Consider the following 19,251-nt stretch of genomic DNA (forward strand, 5'->3'; position numbering starts at 1 on the left):
GTGGAATGAGGAGTTTCCCTTGAGAACCAGCAGAAACCTTTGAAATATGTGCCTTTCATATTTAAACCTTTTCCGGTTTGGGAAATAGCCTACAAGGTTCATAAAACTGCCTTGTGGCAGCTATCCAAGACCCTCTTGGGAGTGGAGTCCTGTTGTAAATTGCTGGTCTCTGAAGGAGGGTAGTGAGAAGCTGTGATGAGACTTTGGTGGACATTGTCCTGTTTACGGAGACAGACCTATTGTAGACTCTCAGCTGCCGTATTACCAACTCCCCGGGTTTTTATTTGTGGAATCAAAACAAGCTCTATTCTAATTAGATTACGTGATCCTCTTTGCTGTGTATCCTACACAGCATGATATGTAAAACCGAGATGAACAGATATCCAGAAAGAATGACTTCAAACTACAGCCTGATTCATTACCTTTGTGGGGGCTGGACAGAGATAATAACAGTATTTTGTCCACCACAAAGCAGGGCTGATCAGAGGTAAAACAGTGAAGGAGATGAATTTTTGATTTACCTAGAATGCATTTCTGCCTCACTTTTCCCAACCTTTCTAATTTCTTCGGTGAGATAGTGAGGAAGAGCAAAGACTCCTAGAATCATGCTTCCTAGGTTCAAGTCCCTGCTCTGCCTTTTAAAGCTATGTGAATTACAGCTTTAGAGTTAAGCTTTACTTAACTACTCTGAGCCTTAGTGCCCTTTTTTTGTAAAATCAAATCTTGCCCTTCACCCCCCAGTACAGACATACTGATGAGGATTTTCAAATACCAAGGTCTCACATCCAGGTGTTTGCATCACATGTCAGAATTTGAGGTAGCGGCTGGGGAAAGCTTTTGGAGGCTCAGCGGGAATCTTTCCAGCACTGGTCAAATTATACTGCACAGGCACATAGTTATGAAGTTGACCGTTGGGGAGACCAATTAACATTAAAATTACAGTCCTTGGCAGACCCTTGTGAGATGGAAGAGTTGAATGATCTTATTGAAAATCTTGTATATGAAACTGAGACATTGAAGGACAGAGTGCCTTACCTTTTAGATTGACCTGATAAATATGTGTGAAATGGGTACAGATGTGCCACATTTTTTCTGTGTCTTCTGTTACTGTGAAGGACATGTCAGGGTATGATGCTGTTACAATATCAATTACAGAAAACTTGTTGACACTCTCTCAAGAAATTATAAAGTGGTGATATTTTTCAAATCAGGGGTTTAAGTAGGAAATACTGTTTTAAAATCAGATTTAGAGATTATTTTGAGAAGCTTTCCTCTGATTTTTAGAAAATATGTAAACTTGTTTCAACTATATTTTCAGTTTTTATAGGTCACTTAAAAATGGAGGGTCTTTTTATTTTTTTTATTTATTTTATTTTATTTTTTTTGAGGGTCTTTTTAAAAGGCTTGTTCTCTTTTTCATGTTTTACTCCAGGTCTGTTCTTAAATAGAAATAGCTAAATCAAAAAATTTATGATTTGAGCCAACAAATATCTGATAGAAAAGGCTCATCTTATGTTTGCTGGAGCATTTATTCATTTGTTTCTTTGTTTTTAATGGTTGATGGGTTGGTCTTTTTTTTTTTTTTGTCCATAATTCATAACATCTGTATAAACTTCTCTGTGAATCAAGCCTCTCCTGTAAGAGGAAAGCACCCGAACTACTACCTGAGTGATTGTTAAATGACAGAATTTCAGAGGAGTGAATTTAAAGATCCAATTAGCTTTTTCAGTGACTATGAATTGGCAGTATCTCATCAAGCAATAGACAGTAGTTCCACCCGGATGCCTGGGTGGCTCATTTGGTTGAGTGGCCAATTCTTGATTTCCACTCAGGTTGTGATGGACCCCCATCCCCATCACCCAAGGTGTGCTCTGGGCTCAGTGGGAAGTCTGCTTCAGGATTCTCTTTCCCTCTGCCCCTCCCTCTGCTCATATGCACCTGCTCTCTCTCTAAAATAAATAAATTAAATAAATAAATAAAGTAACTCTACCAAGCTATCAAAGAGAAAAGGCAGGGTAGCCCACATGGCTCAGTGGTTTAGCCCTGCCTTCAGCCCAGAGCCTGATCCTGGCTACCCGGGATTGAGTCCCACGTCAGGCTCCCTGCATAGAGCCTGCTTCTCCCTCTGCCTGTGTCTCTGTCCCCGCCCCCCCCCCCCCCCCCCCGTCGTCTCTGTCTCTCATGAATAAATAAATAAGATTAAAAAAAAATAGAAAGGCTTTTAAAGGCAGAAAGAGGGCTAAAAGAGGAAATTATTGGCAAAGAATGCATTGTTTCAGGCAGATTGTCCTCCTGAGGGGATTGTAAGGGCCTATGGAGTACTGACCAGGTAATTCCTGGTCGAGTGGTTGAAGTTACATTCCTGGGGAGTGGAGGCAGCAGTTAGGTTAGGTATTAAAGTCTTGGTTTGCTGAAGTGGGGTTTAGCACAAGCGACTCTGCTTAGGGGCCTGCTGTACATTTTAAAGTCTTCTACTTCCTTTCATGTATGGGTTTAGTGTTTGCCTCTCTGTTCTATCTTCAGTGCAACTAAAAGAAACACAGTGATTTAGCAAGCAGTGCAGAACATAGAACATAATTGAAATGTTTATTTTCATGTAGTCTCTCCTCATGTGGCTTTGTCCCTATTTGGTTGGAATAGATTTGTCAATTGCCAGTGTTGTCTGCTATAAACAATGCCCTCCAGGCCAGTATATTGTTTTCTTAGTTTGCCAATGAGGTGTTGGACACCATAGTGATGAGTGCTCAAAAACTGAGACATGCCAACAATCTGAGCTCCGTTTGTTTTCTCTCACAACCCTTTGTTCTTTCTTTGATATGACTAAACTTCTTTTTAAGGCCTGCTCACATTGTGGCTTGACAGTCCTGTCATATTCCAAAGAGTGCACCCCAGCCCACCCTTCTCTGGTGCTTTATTTCTATCTATTGCTGTAGCATCGGTATAGAGATACTGAAAAACCAATTTAAACTAGTCCTTGAAACTTAAACTTGTGAATGTTGTGGTTCTATTATAGACTGAATCCCTCAGAATGGGTGATACTTGTGAACTCTTCACATCACCTTGAAAAATTCTCCAAATGGCATGTTTCTGGCAGCCTAGGGTGGTGGTGATGGTGGTGGTGGTGGTTTTTTTTGCCTTTATTGTATTATTTGTTGGGATATAATGATTGACTAGAAGGTTAACAAGTCCACCCACAATATAAATAAGCTTGTATAAACACAGATCTTGGGGTCTGGGTGTAGAACAGGATTTGTTCTTTGAATATTAAACCAGCAAGAATAATGTGCTTACTGAACTTATAAACACGGAAAGAGCAAATGAAAATAGTCTAGATTTATAACTGAAGCAGACATGAGTCACTGGCTTTGGAGGATCCTGTGAACATGATGTCTCCTACACAAGAAGGGTTAGTATATACAGGAAAAGAAAGCCAACCAAGTCTCATAGTACTTGGTAGCCTGATAGTGGGGGAAAAAAACTCCCTCTTCCCTTTCCTTAAGGAGTTAAACTGTATTTTAGGATTTTTTAAGATTTCATCCACTTAAAAAGTTTAAGTAAGCCATGACCAAGGCTGCTGTGTATGGTTGTGCTGTTTTTGCTCTGCTCCAAAGATGTGTGTGCAAGGGAGCAAGTGCCAGCTGACATGTGGCTGGTATTCTGTTCATCAGGCCTTTGGCCCTGGCGTGGAGCTGCACTTGCCCAGAGGAAAGGAGCCATTTTCTTCTCACAGAAATGCCTTCCAGTCCTTGTCATTGTTCACAGCATTTGCTCTTTTTCTTCACAACTCTTTGAAATTGGGAATTTTACCCAGTTTCACCTGTGGGATTCCCAGTGCCATATCTGGACCAGCAGAAAAGAAAGGCAGACCAGGGGATCCCTGGGTGGCTCAGCAGTTTGGTGCCTGCCTTCAGCCCACGGCGTGATCCTGGAGTCCCGGGATCAAGTCCCATGTCAGGCTCCCTGCATGGAGCCTGCTTCTCCCTCTGCCTGTGTCTCTGTGCCTCTCTCTCTCTCTCTCTCTCTCTCTCTCTCTCTCTCTCATGAATAAATAAATAAAATATTAAAAAAAATTAAAAAGGCAGACCAATAATTAGATCTCAGTGAAATACATATTTTGATATGCCTTCCAATTTGAGGAGAAAGCGTGTACCTCAAAAACAAAATGTTTAAAGGAACACTCTAGTCAGATTATAGTGGAATAAGGGTAGTGCCCTGCAGAATTAATTTCTGACCTATTTTCTGATTTCAAAATCCAGAGATAGTCATATTAACATTTTGGCAGCTTTTTTTCTAGACATTTCTTTATGCATATAAATATACACCAATAATCAACAAGTTCATTTTCTGTTTTGTAACTTCCTTGTTTTCACTCTATTATGTTATGGTCATTTCTCCCAGTCAGATCTATATCATGAATTTTGAAGACTATGTAATATTCTGCTAGGTGGTAGGCTATACTGTATTTAACCAATGAAGATTGGCTGTTGATGGATATTTAGATTGTTTATAATGTTTTGCTCTTAAAAATGAATCTGAGGTAAGCATGCATTTATAATACAGGCATACATGCTCACATCATTTTCTCTAGTAGTAGAGTTGCTGGTTCAAGGAGTTCTAACTCAAGTATTAATTTTAGTGAGGGAAATTCTAACTTCATAATCCCTGGACCAATGGGGTAGGTTAAAAAGAGCATAGCTTACCATTCATAAAAACACAGGCCTAAAAATCGTAATTTACAGTCTTAAGCAAACTGGAAGATACATTTAGCGGCTATCTTGATTCCACACTTGGAATTGAGCGTGGAAGTGTTTTATAAATCATGCAGTGCTATGCAAACCTCAGTGACTCATTACTAGCGCTTTACTGAGTATCTGCCATATACTCTCAAAAAGTGTTTATGGAGTCTTAGTTTATAGGTAATTCATTAAATACAGAGGGAAAACCTCAAAGACAGTGGTTCTGGACTGGTTGTATAGCAGAATAAACCAGGAAATTGTCAAGAAAACAAGTCTAGCCTCTTGTCCCGAGATCCCACTGCAAACAGGTCCTGGGCACCTGAGATGATGTTGACATAGTCTTTGTTCAGAATTCATCCTTTATGGTATTTCTATGTCTATTTACAAGGATCTTTCTAATAGACCAGAGAATATTTTTGGCTTTAATATCCCTGTTTGGAAGTTTCTGGCTCCTTCCAGAATCGTTTTAGAGATTTTTTGTTTTGGGTTTTTTTTGTTTTTGTTTTTGTGAGGGCGGGGAGTGTAACCTATTGATTTAGTTCCAATCTTTATAAGTCTTATGAAGTATTAAATATCAATTCTTGGTCTGCCATTCCCATCTGGTTTCACACCACACAGGCCATTCCACAACCCTCGTTTCTATCATGAAGAACGAAGAATAATGGGCTTACAGTGATTGCAATTTCCCACTTCGAATGCTATTAACAGATTAAAGTTATCTATCTATTCTAGTGGTGTATCAGACTTCCTCTTTAGACTTCACTAATATGAATTTTTAGTTTAGAGAATTAATTGAACTACATGGAAAAACTGGCTGGTGTACTGAAGTTTTTGTCTAATTTATTTAAATCTTCTGCATATTTACATGCCATAGAGCAACTGCAATTTTTATCTTGAGATCTTATCAAAGAGTGACGTTGTCTGAGTAGAAATTTTGCATATTTTGAATCAGTAACTATTGAGTAAACTTTTATAGAGGAGCTTTACTTGACTTCCAGTGATCTCATTGGCCTTAATATATGAAACCATGAAGAATAGATTTTCAATGTTTAACAAACACATTGCATGTTTTCTAACTACCAGGCAGAGGTTTTGGATTTTGGAGTGAAATGAACATTTCCAGATTTTTTTTTTTAGGTTTAATGATTGCTTAATAACATCTGACTTATAAGATTTAGTGTTTATATACTGTGGAGTTTATGGAAAGCAGTTTAACATATCTCTACTTTGATTTCAGTATTTATAACATTCACCCATTTCTTGTCAAGGTAATTGTGTTTCTCTTTCAAGACCTGAGGCAAGGAGAAGAAACAAATACAGTTAAGCTTGAATCTTATTTATCATTTAGAATATTACACTGGGCGGTGTTGAAGGACATTTGTGAGCAAGATGGGAGCGATACTGGGGCTCTTTTAGGAGGCATCCGAATCATTTAGGCTAGAGTTGATGAGAATCCTAACCAAAGAAAACGAGAATGAGCGGGAACTAGTAGAGTCCAGAAAGATTACATCAAATCCACAGGGCTTGATGATTGGTAACTTGTTATGGGACGGGATGGGGAGTAGTTAGGGAGGTTGTGTTTGGAAGGGTTAAAGGAAAATGCAGGGTCTAGGTTAACTGTCAGTGGAAATGCTCCACTGGCAGCTGGGTAAATGGATTTAAAGCCAGGAAGGCAGTGGGAGCTGGATGCATGATTAGTGTCATCAGATTGAAGTTGCATTTGTAGCATCTCAAACACAAAGAGACAACGCAGAGAACTCCTTAGAGAATAAGCTTAGTTTTCTCATTTCTGAGTTATTTGAGGTCACCTCACCAGTGTTCCTATGCATTAGAGAAAACCGGCTAATTCTCCCCCAAAGTCTCCTGGGCTGACATCACTTTCACTCTTAACTCGGAGAGTTCTGAAACTTGATATCAGCTTGCTTTGAGTGTGCATCTCCCCCAGGGTCAAGTCATAGTAACTGGTTAAAGAGGGTGAAGTCTAAAACCAGAGATTCTGGTTACTCATTGGCAACGGGACTATAACTGCTGTACAGTCCAGAATACTTGTATTGGCACAGCTGGTGCCAAAATATGATCAGAAGATTGCTTGCTAAACATGGGGCCTAGACAGGGACATTCCTGAGGTTAGAGGACTCAGCTTGCCTTGATAATATCAAGCTAAATAGAAGACTGTAGTTCACTGAACTACAGGCTCTTGCTTTTCAGGTGAGTAGTATTTGAAGCCTGAAGGCTGTACTTCCTGTCTGCATGATAGCCACAAAAGGCACCCATGACTAAGGGCATCTGCAGTTTTTACTTGATGGAATCCCTATCACACTCTTCCTTATCTCCTCACCGTGGAGGACAAGTGTCCGTTCCACTCCTGGAAACCAAAGATGTAAATGGTGGAGTGCAGAACATCTTCCATCTGTGTCCTTTACTTATGTACTTCATCTGCTGAATCCTGAGGTCGTAGGAGTTTACAGCTCCTCTCTGAAGGTTAATCTCATTTCCAGGTTACCTGTGGGTGTGGAGGGCCCCCACTATAGTAGCCCTGTACTAACAAAAGTGGATCTGGACTAGGTGGCTTACAACCAGAAGAAGATAGATAGAAAAACCCCAGCAAAGATTAAACTAAGTGAGATTAGTCTCTACAATTACCAAGACAGCCAGCTGCTTTGACTTGCAAATCATTTTGTAGGTTGGCTTCTTGGATGGAAAAGCTTTGTAATTATAGCCTGTAGAAGCAGTAGACCAGGAAGATGAAAAAACTTCCATGGGGTTGTAGGAGAGAAGAACTAATTTTCCTTCTACCCTTCTGAGTCCTTAGCTGAGACTCCTGTAATAAAAGACCAAATACTAAGAGAAAAACAGAAGTTTATTAGCACATATACCTCATGGATACATGGGAGATGCCAAGGGAAGAAAGTAACTCTCTGAAAATCTGTGGAATTCAGGATTAAATATCATCCCCATAGGGAAAGGGGAACAGGGATGTAGGCCTCTTAGGGGAGAGTAAATGATTTCTAGGAAAGATTGAGTGCTACCCTTAGAAAAACCGATGGGTAATATGATAGTTTGTGATAAAATCTGTCCTGGGTGTGGTGTTCTGTTCCAGTCTCCTCTCCTGTGACAAGTGTCCCTCTTCTCTAGTAGATGGAAATCTCAGAGGGGGGACTTAATGAATTCCTTTTAGAGGATCTGTTTTTAGGCAGATGAGGGGGGTTCAGACAAAGCCTTTGCTCGCATTTGCTGTTTTTCAGATACCTTCAGTTCAAAATAATCAAAATCTTGAAGTGGCATATTTTGGGGTGGAATGTCCTGCTACCTTCAGCATGATGTAGATTAGAGTACTTCTGGTCATTGGCACACCACTGATACTATATTCATCTTGTTTTCTTACAGTGGGATCCCAGCCTTGGGCTGGGTATTGATTTACCAACAAGATATAAGACCTTATAAAGCTGCTTGCTTGAATCAGAGAGAAAATCCTGTACATCTCTTCCTGTATTCTTTCCCAAGAATCCATTGCTTTCCATCCCATAGTTCCTCGTCAGGCTATCGGCTTTAAATTAGGTGTCAGGATGGCTGCATGAGAACCAGTTAGAGAATTGTGTAAAACAAAAACTCCACCGTACATTCCCATTCCTGTGATGCTGTTAAAAACATACACACATACCTACAGTTGCATAGACCTGTTATCATCATTGTCCTGAATAAAAACTTTTGATAATTTCCCATGGGATGCATCTAGTAATCTCCTACTAGTAAGTTTCCTGAGGGTGACTTCTATAAATTCCTCATCCTGAAAACAATACAGAGCCTTTCATAAAATAGACCATGTATCCATATTTAGTGAGTTTCATACCATGAATGAGAAAAAAAAGCTTTGGTAAAGTTGAGTTTCTCTTTTACACATCCATTCTGGTATGGATGGCTACATTTACTCAGTTTCTATAAGCTCAGAGGGTCTTTTATTTTTCACAGTGTAGTAGGAGAAGTAATTACAATTTTCCATTTTTAAGAGTTTATTATGATTCAGGCACTAGAATAAGAGATTTGCATACACTGTTCCATTTAGTTCTTTCGATAGTTCCGTGAGGTGGGTGAAGATCTCTCCAAGTTGCAGTTAGTAAACTAGGAGTCTGGAATTTTAAGAGATTTACCCAGTCATAAGTAGGCCTTCAAAATTGGAGCTGGAATTTAAACCCAGATTTGTTTAACCTGTGCTCAGTGAAGTTACTGTTTTTATCTTTCCTGATTTTTGTCATGCTTTGTTTGTTATTGTGCTTGGCTATTGAATATCACTATATTAAAAAATGGCAGGGAGCACCTCGGTGGCACAGTTGGTTAAGCATCCAACTCTTGGTTTTGTCTTAGGTTGTGATCTTAGGGTCCTGAGATTGAGCCCCACGTCAGGCTCCATGCTCAGTGCAGAGTCTACTTGAGATCTCTCTTCTTCTCCCTCTGTCCCTCCCCTCCCCACGCACTCACTCACGTGCTCCCTCTCTCTCAAATAGATAAATCTTAAAAACAGTAAAAGGTCATTTCCATTTCTTAACAGCTTCTCAAAAGAAGAACAGAATTTTCTAAGAGTTTGGTAAAACATGCATCTTCCCCTTCTTTCCTGGCAGATTTTGTACAATAAAATGATAGCTTTTTCTTTTAACCATTATTATAGAAAAATGTGAATCCAAGATAGAAAAGTAAAAGCCATACCACAGTTGGGAGGGCACTGGTAAGAGAATGCCTGGTGAGTTTGGGAATGTGACGTGCTTTCTGTGTAGCTTATAGAATGTTGGAAGCTGCTGTGTTCCCACTGGCTTTCTTTTTCACATGTCCCCAAAGGGTGAGAAATGAGAAGCCTTGTTTCTCTCTTTTTTTAAAAAATGTCCTTGTAAATTATAACACCCTGCTTAGGAAAGTCACTGGGTAAATCATGGTGGGGAGAATTCTATTTGCTAACTTCTGGGAAATCGCAGAGTATCAGTTAGTGGTCAGCACATTGAATCCAGGTCCCCTATGCTGTTGTCATAATGTTCTTAGCCAGTATGAAGAATCTCGTAGTGATGATGAAATGTCATGATCAGAGCACAAAGACATCTGGGTATATATCTCTCTAATATGTAGTGGAGATATAGATGGATATAATAAAAAGCACCACTGTGTAGTCTTTATTCTTGGTGCCACTAAGAAAACCTGTTCTCTTACAGAATTGAAACTAGGAGAAATTTTTTTTAGCCAGAGGAATGCTCTTTTTAAATCTATCTCTTTGCTACGACAAAATTGCTGATGGATAGCTATGTTGGTAGCATTTGTGAATTTTGCATTGGGAAGAACGATCCCGTGTTTTCCCTTATAAAGCAAAACCTTTGATGTAGTCAGCAGTCAACTCCTAGGGAATAGGGACCATGTCCTAAATATTTCTTGTATCTCTAATACTGAGCCTAGAAATGGCACATAGTAGGTGTTTGCCACTTGCCTCAATTTTACAGCAGGCTGACCAACTCTTTGAGCTACTGTTACCGTATATAGCTGTGCTGTTGATCCACTTGCAGGCTCTCTGAATACTCTGTATGACCACATGACCAACCCACAGGCCCTGTCTGCTCCTCTAGTTCTGATTTGTTAGTTAAACAAATATTGGTTACCAGTTAAGACACAGACCATGACTAGGATGATGGGAGAGAAAATGTTTATTCAAGTTGTTGAAGTTTTTGGATGATAGGGTTAAAATTCAGACTGATCTTGAATATAGTAGACACAAATTAGCAGAATTAAGACCATCAGAGAGATATAACTTCTGGAAAACTAAATATAACATGGGGACTGTATATATGTGAGTTTGGTGGCAGGGAGAGGAGGGACCCATTATGAGTCAGCAACATACTGTTTTATCTTCTTAATTATTGGGCACACATTGCCAGTTACCCATAGAAGCATAACATGTGGGAACTGCTGGATAACATTTCCAAAATACTTAGCATTAGTCAGACTTTTTTTTTTTTTTTGTAAGAATTCTGTGTCCACTCTGGCTGAAGAAAAATGTGGAGAATTTGTCAGGGGTCCAGAGCATGGCAACTATATGCAGAGGAAAATAGGACCCACCGAGAGAGGTTAATAAATAAGGATTAATTATTTAGCGTGATCCAAAGCAGCTAATGGGTGATTAAATTAATGGTTTTCTGGTGCATGTAGGGTTATTACATAGAAGATGGTATTATTATTTCCACTGTGAATAGAATTAGGGAAATGGATTTACATTAGAGTTAAAGGAGATTTTGAGGGAGCATAAAGAACTTGGTGACTTTAAGGATTGTTGGACAGGGGAAAGATCTCTCAACTGGAAATGTGAAACCGTGTTTCTTACAGAACAGAAATGGAACTGGGTACTGCTCACCAGTACTGTTAGGTGCAATTGGGGTAGAGACCTACAAACTTTCTAGGAAACATTTCATGCTATTCATCTCACATTTTATTTGACATTTTCAGTGAGTACATCAGTATTCCCTTGTTTGCATTTTTCACAGTTAATACAAACGTGAAGACCTTGCTTTTAATGGTTCTGCAGTGTGTTTCAAACATGGGAGTGAGTTTAAACTACAAATTGAAAATTACTCCACTTGCAAATCAGCTTGCCGCGTACTCTTATAGGAGCCTCACTATATTGTCAACTCAGCTTGCCTTCTCTTTCTCTTCTTTAGAAAACTCACTGTGTGCCCTCCTCTGTTGTTCTACAATGAGTGCCAAGTCTGCCATCAGCAAGGAAATTTTTGCACCACTTGATGAAAGGATGCTGGGAGCCGTCCAAGTAAAGAGGAGGACAAAGAAAAAGATTCCTTTCTTGGCAACTGGCGGTCAAGGAGAATATTTAACATATATCTGCCTGTCAGGTAATGAAAACCAGACAATAATATTAAAACACCTTCATCTTAAAATATTTTATTCTAAAGTATCTGAGAGGGTCATATGCCCAGTGTTTTGTACACATCTGCTCTTCCATTTCTGTTTCCTGTTTTTCTGTTGTCTTTTCTGATCCTTATTTGCCGGTGGCACCTCTACTTTTGAGGTTGCTTTCTATGGGAAAAGTAATGAAGTTCAATTTTAAATGTATTTTCCAGTTCATCGAGTGCTTCTGCTGAGGGTTTGACAGACACATTTGTTCATCCATGCTTTCCTTCACTAAAACATTGGCAGAAATTGGGTTCTCCTTTAGGATTTTTGCTTTAGCATAATTCCTGAGAGTTGGTAATTGTCATTACTAGGAGCCTGAGTTTCACTGGCTTTCTTTTTCTTTAACAGTTACCAGTAATCAGTAATAGTTTGTCTCAAGATAACTATCGACACCTTATGGAATGTGAGAAAGTAGACACAGCTCCCAAATCATCGCTTTGCCTGACAGCTGTTCCTTGTCAGAAAGAGGCATCTGTTCTATTAAGCTTAGAATTTTGTTGGATTATTTTTTCTCTTTCTGCTTGTGATTGTAGATCTGTGGGATTTACTGTGGATCCATACCTAGTTTTTGAGATAAAATTTGGATAGGTTTTCCATGGAGTTGTGGTGATGCTAATCTGAATACCTGGGGCATTTGTAACAAATCTGATAATATTTCTTGTAACTGGGCAATGTAAGAATTAAGCTTACCTTAATTCATCTTTTCTTATTTCCTTCAGTTGTGGTTTGGCAATAAAACTTTATTTTTCGACCCATTTTTAGATTAAAAAAATAAACTTCTGATCATTTATCAGAATTCATTTCATTGTGTAGATAGGTTTTTTCCAGAAAGAATATGTGAAGATCAAAACAAAAGAATATGTACAGATAATAAGACTATTTCTTAGTTTATAATAATAACCTTTTGGTAAGAACGTCTTTTCAGTTGTTAGGATAAAGCTCTTATTTAAATGAGTGTGAGAGAATTGACCTTGAAATATTGGTCTTAAAAAAAAAGAAATATTGGTCTTTTTTTCTGAATTTCCAATAAGGAATAGATTAGTAAAATATGGTGATTATTGGAGGACATTTGCATTCCCTTAGTGTGCTGGGCAGTGCTTAGCATATAGTAGGGACTAGGTTAATATTTAATGACTGAGTGAAAGAAATTACCTAATTACCTTCCTAGTACTTTGTTCATGAGATGCAGGTCTTAGAAATATTTTCATGTTCTTAAATTTTGATTCTAGAGTTCTGCTTTCACCAATAATGAAAAGAATGCATTACAGTAAATTTTTTTGTGTTTGGGCTGAGCTGAACATGAGCTGAGTATGGACAGACAGTGATTCTAATATTATTACTTTTCATTCAATCTGTGTTTCCTCAAGACTTCTTGAAGATGGGGAGTTGAAGAAAAGGTGGATGTTCTAGAAGTCCTTAGAGTTTTGCCTGGTACATTCCTCTAACTGAAAAAGATGGCAGTTCTGTTTGCATGTGAGGCATATGCTCCTGTCAGCCTGTTTCTGATCCTGAAGTCTGCAGTAGGGAGAGAGGGACTCTGCCTGCCTATCTCAGTGAAATAGCAGACCCATTTCCCCTGCCATAGGAGACCCTGACCTGGACTCCTCCAATCACTGCCTTTCCCCTACAGATTACCAAGACTTGAGGTTTAAAGTTTGAAACTATGAGAACTACATTTTCAGAATTCCATTCTGATGGAGGAAAATATTTTATTCTGATAGTCTTTCTCCTTTTCATGAATTTGAGTTTTGAGAGGATAGGTTGATCCAGTAGATGTGACATTGAAGCAGATGGTTTAATGGAAGTTGAGGCAGGAGAAGGCCAGGCCACCTTTGACATCTAAGTGTTTTGCAGTTTTCTTCTCATTGAGAAGGGAGCAGCCTCTTTATCTTCCGATTAATGTGAAGCTTAGAGGCATATCGGTCACATCTTTGATAAAGTAATGTTTTAATGGACAAGTAATTAAGGACTCATATTTATTAAGTACTTTTGTATGTGCTAAGCACTCTAGGTATGGGGCAGACAGGAGAAAAATTCATGAAGCTTACTTGGATGGGCGAGGAGCAGTAGACATTAATCAACTAGTCACTAAAATAAATATGATTATTAGCTGTGGAAAGGCCAAAAAGGAAAAAAATACAGTGATAGGATAGCATGTATGAGGAGAATTTGGCCTGGCTGGAAGAACCCAGAGCTACAAGGAAAGTAGAGCCTCCCTGGTTCTGAAAAGAGATGGTACATGTGCCACGAGCATTCCTGACAGAAGGAACAGGAGCCTCATTAAAAGACTACACTGGATTTTGAGTTTCTCCTTTTCTCCTATTCAGTATAAGGATGACCTCTTTGTAGCTCCACTCACATAGGAGGCTGTGAAGTGAAAGCAGAGCCCTGGAATGACAGCGTCCTTCCTGCTATTATTGTGAACCACCTACACTCTCTGGGAGGCCAGGCTCTTCAACTCTTGTGGTTTGGTTGATGAAAACCAGCTATCCATTTTGAACAGGCAAAATTTGTTCAAATTAGGGCAATGTCTGCAAATAGTACTTAACCGTTTTTCAAACAGCATAAGGAGTTTAAAAAAATTTTTTTAGGAAGAATATTCTAGCTTTAAAAGCTTACCAACATATGCATGTAAACATCATGGGTATTTTATATATCCAATATCTTACTGACTTTTTTTGTGTGTGAATTCCACCTCCGCCCCCTGCCACCCAATGCCTGGCAGGATTTAAAATCTGAGGTTGAGGCCTGTGATCATAAGAATTATTATTTTTGGAGAGAATTGCATATCCTCTGGAGAAATCAAGAAAGATGCCAGAGCAGGAGAAATAATATGATCTTTCTTGGGTTATGTAGCTGTGATTGTGTAAGGAGAAAAATAATCTCTCCAGTTCATTTACAGAGCCTCCAGATAGAATTTTAATGTTTCTCACTGGACTTCCCAAATGGCTTCTTGAACGGTGTGCAAATGCTTAGGACTAATGTGCTTTGGTTGACTTGCATTCTTAAAGCCTGGTTTCCACTTTTTCTTTGTGGCAGTGGCTAAAATTAAAAAGGCTGACGATACCAAGTGTTAGCAAGCCTGTGGAGCGACTTGAGTTCTCATACTTTGCTGGTGGGAATGTAAAAATCATACAACTGCTTTGGTCAACCATTGGCAGTTCTTTGTAAATTCAAACATACACTTCTGACTCAGAGACTCTATTCCTAGGCATTTAGCTGAGAGAAGTAAAAAGATGTCCACAAAAAGACATGTACATGGAGGATGATAACAGTCTTATTTATAATAACCAATAATCAGATCTCAAATGTCCATCTACATGTGCATGAATTTTCAAGCTATATTTTATTTATGCAGTGGAATACTAAGGAATGAATTGCCACTGCATGCAGCAACATGGATTACTCAAAAGCCTTACGTTCTATGAAAAAAAAAAACCCAGAAAAGATTACATGCTATATGATTCTATTTATTGAAATTCTAGAATGAACAGAACTTAAGCTGTAGTGATAGAAAGCCTATTGGTGGTCGACAGGTTTGGGGTTAGGAATTGACTGTAAAGGGGCATAAGGGAATTTTTTGCAATGGTATAAGAGTTCTATAGGCTGATAGTGGTGGTGGTTACTTGGGTATAGACATTTTTCACAACTCAAACTGCACACTAAAAATGGGTACATTTTATTATATGTAAATATGCCAGCCAAGTCAATTAAAAAAAAAACCCAACTCTTACAAAGTCAGTTGTTGGATGATTATAAGAGTTTATTGACCTTATCTCTAGCCTGCTCTCTAAGGAGGACAAAAACTAACTCTCTCCTTTGTACAAATGAAAAGTTATCCTAGATGGCCTTGTTGAGCCTTCAGAAACAGGTGTGTATTGTGTAAACCTGTGCTTGCATCTATCTGATGTAAAGGTCAGTGCCTTCTGGGTTCCTTCTAACACCTGGCACATTGCCAAGTACGGACACACTATCCACTGTGCTTAAATAGAAAATACTCTAAATTTGTGGCTGACTACGTACCTGATTATACTTTAGAATTTGGAATTTGGAACTCTTCACTCATTCAAAGTATAAAGTGAGCCCCAAGCTCAATAATTTCCATAGCTGGATACCCCTTCCATGATACTTGGATCTACAAAACTAAACTGGAAGCATACTAAGAAGTTGAAAATCAGCTTATGATTAAAGGCCAGTTACCTACTGAATATTCCATAGTTCCATGCTTAAAATCTATTTTCCTGATCATGTTTTAATTCAGTATATGCAATGTCTAATGCTAGCCTTCATATCCATAAGTGGGTACAAATCTTTCCTCGGCTGTTACTCACTACTTACTATCCCCATAAAAAGGAACATGAAGAAATTTTAATTTTTGTGATTACATATTTTGTTGAATCAAAATTTTAATCCTTTGAAAATGATTTGAGATTTTTAGAGAGCAAAATTTTCTTCTTTAAAAAAAATAGCTCTGAATGGTCTTTGATGAAATAGTATATGTAAATGGATCCCCATGGAAGGTAGTGATGTGGGATGGGAGCCTAGAACCTGACAATACTGCCCTTTATCTCAGTGGTTGCCAATCCTAGATGTTCCTTAGAATCACCTCAAAAACTTTGCAAAATCCAGATCTAGGTGCTACTACCACAGCCCCAGGGGTAGTGGTAAAACTTACCGTATTTTGAAAGTATTGTGCTGAAGATGCTGAAGCTGGGGTTGAGAAGTTTTGCTATGTTGGGGGGTTGTTGTCTTGGTCTGCTTGACATAACGACACATTCTTGGTACTCCATTCTATCCAAAAAATACTTCTTAGTCTCTTTCATGTTGACTGGCCATGGTCAAAGCTCTGAATTTTTCTGGGCTTCAGTTTATTCACCTGACAAATTTAGAGGTTCCTTTGGGTTCTGAGTTCAAGGATTCCGAACTCCTTGAAGTTTTATGCCAAATCTTTTTCTCATTCCATACATGTCATTTAGGGAGAAGCTCAGGCTGTTAATAATCCAAATGGACACTTAAGACATTTATGAAAGTTTGAGACCATTCCTTATAGGTTGTCATTGGAGTTGGGATAAGCAAAATTAGTTGTCAGCAATCTGGCATAGAGAGAAATTTTTGTTTAAAGATTTATTTATTTATTTGTTTGTTTATTTTAGAGAGAGAAAGTACTAGGGGGAGGGGCAGAGAGAGAGAGAGGGAGAGAATCTCAACCAGACTCCACACTAAGACAGAGCCCAACCCAGGGCTCAGTCTCACTACCCCCTAAAATCATGACCTGAGCTGAAATCAAGAGTTGGACAGTTAATCAACTGAGCCACCAGGTGCCCCTTGAAAGAAATTCTCTAAATCCACTTTCTAATTTTGACTGGATCTTATCTTAAGGTCTCTAAATACTAGCAAAGAGTGAATGGAAAAATATAAGACAAATGAAATTTAACTTTGACAGTAATGGTTTATTTAGGAATGGTGAGTTAACTTTCCAATAGTTTTTATCCAGGAAAATGAAAAAATCCACACTGAACTAAGAGGTATGCAAATGTATTCACAGTGAAAGAAGAAATACAAAACAACTATAATATATTGTTTATTATAGAAGTAGTAATAATTACTAAAGCTATGACTCTTTCAGAAAATTATGTAGAAAAAATATCACTTGTTTTTGCTTATATTATTTGTTGTAATTCCAGTTTATTCTCACAAAATTCCTATCAGGTGGTATGAGTCCTACCGTTTCACAGATGAAGGGACCAATGTTCATCAAAGGTCATGACATCAGAGTCACCATTTTGAGAGTAACAGACTGGGAAATCCAGCCAGTCCTTATCACCTCACTGGCCATGCTTGCACTGCCGTAACACCTCATTTCTTCTGAGTTAGTTCATGAGGGGTGTGGTGTAGAGAAGACCATGTTTTAAGGAGTATATTCTTTCCTAGCCCTTCAAAACTGCTAAGACATTGAACAGTTTTGACCTACACTATCTTGTTATCATTTCTGAGATTATTAACTAATAGACTCCCCCACATTTGTAATGCGTATAAGGGTAAGCCTTTTCTCTCTTTATTTTTTTTTCTTTTCTCTCTTTATTAGAGAGATTTGGCACATAAATCAAGCCATAAAACTTTAAGTCACTCTAGAAGACAGTGCAATAAAAAGTTATTTCTATTGCCTGATGATAATTCTTTCTAGATCTTCTTTTATTTTATAAAAATACAGTATCCTGTTATACTTTATATTGAGAATTTGGCTCTCTTTTTTGTATTTAATCAAATAGACACATTTGATTAAAATGTTTGTAATAACAATAATCCTTGATTAGGTGGAGTTAAAAGTAGAGAGAGGGTTTTCCGAAATCTAGTGGCCCAGTAGATCCTGCCACGAGGTGTCATCTCTAAATAACCTTCAGCGTAGCACCTGCCATGCAACTGTCACTTGATTTGGTACACAATACAGCTAGGTTGGCACCAAGCCCACCTTCAATTAATGATTGTAATACTCGTAGTAATGATATTTGTTGAACTCCTATATCAGGCATGGTTCTTTATCTTTACAGAAGTGTTAGGAGGTAGATAACCGTACTGTCTTCACTTTGTAAATGAAGAAACTGAGCATACTGGAGTAAATTCTCTTGCCCAAGATCATCAGCTTATGAGTTACCAACAGGGATTTGAACCCAGGTATTTTAATTGTAGGTCTGCATCCCCTTAGCCACTATGATCCCCTCTCACATAAGAATTTTATGGGAGAGAACTTCCCAAACCAAACCTCGTTTCTATACCTCCTCACACAACTTTAGTGATAATGGTGTCTTGGCATTACTCTGCTTTCCTACAGGTTTAAGCCTTGGTGGGTTTCGGCTGGCTGGTGACAGTCCTGTACACTAACAAGCAGACTGTTAAGAAAGCATATTAGAATGATAGTGGATGTGTTTGGCTCTTAGAGAAAATTCACTTCCCGGGGATTTCTGAGAGGCTCCTGACAGGAACACGGCCGTGTATGGACTTGTTTGGTTCAGTTATGTAATAGAAAAAAGTGGATGTCTGAGCCTTTTTTAGAGCTTCCGTGGTGGTTCTAGAGCCCTTCCTGTGAAAACTGATGGTAATAATATTCGTGTCTCCTAAAGCCTTGTGAAGAGGACATTCCAAAAATGGAGAACTAAGCCCTCAGCAGGTAATCCTCATGTAATCCGCACAGCGGGCTTGTGACGTGGCTGCTGCTTTGAGATGATGTAGCCAAGGCCTCAAGCGAGTAAGTGTACCGGGCAGGGCCCGGCATCTGGGGAGCGACGGGGCAGGACACACGTCTGGGCCCATCGCCCTCCAAATGTGCACACTTTTCAATTTGTTTTCCAGGACAGGGCTCCGTCTGAGAAACAGAGCTCTCCCCTTCCTTAAAAACAATGCAGCAGCATTCCTGGAGCAAAGCGTTTTCATCTCTGAGGGCTTAGAGGATATGCTGTCAACCACTTGAGCTTTTCTAGTGGTTTCGCACGCCAACAGAGTTTTCTTTTTCCATTCTCTCACGTATGCGTTCCAGTACTAAAGCCAGATGGAAACAAGGGAAAACTCTTGACAGAGGCTAGTG

At 38.9% G+C, this 19,251-nt stretch overlaps 1 protein-coding gene across 5 annotated transcripts in view; it reads left to right on the top strand.

The window, feature by feature from the left end:
* The window catches only part of STXBP6 (syntaxin binding protein 6), a 236,134-nt gene that overhangs the window by 60,985 nt on the left and 155,898 nt on the right, over positions 1-19,251 (top strand). For 3 of the 5 annotated variants that reach the window (XM_041758518.1, XM_041758516.1, XM_041758517.1), the window contains exon 2: positions 11,423-11,611. The exons of 1 other annotated variant lie outside the window; for it this stretch is intronic. In XM_041758518.1, the coding sequence (XP_041614452.1) occupies positions 11,458-11,611 (154 nt within the window). In that variant the 5' untranslated portion in view covers positions 11,423-11,457. Of the gene's footprint in view, positions 1-11,422; positions 11,612-19,251 lie in introns of those variants that run through there. One more of the 5 variants, XM_041758520.1, reaches the window with a different exon arrangement.

Source organism: Vulpes lagopus, chromosome 6 (assembly GCF_018345385.1).
Source record: "Vulpes lagopus strain Blue_001 chromosome 6, ASM1834538v1, whole genome shotgun sequence".
NCBI classification, from domain to species: domain Eukaryota; kingdom Metazoa; phylum Chordata; class Mammalia; order Carnivora; family Canidae; genus Vulpes; species Vulpes lagopus.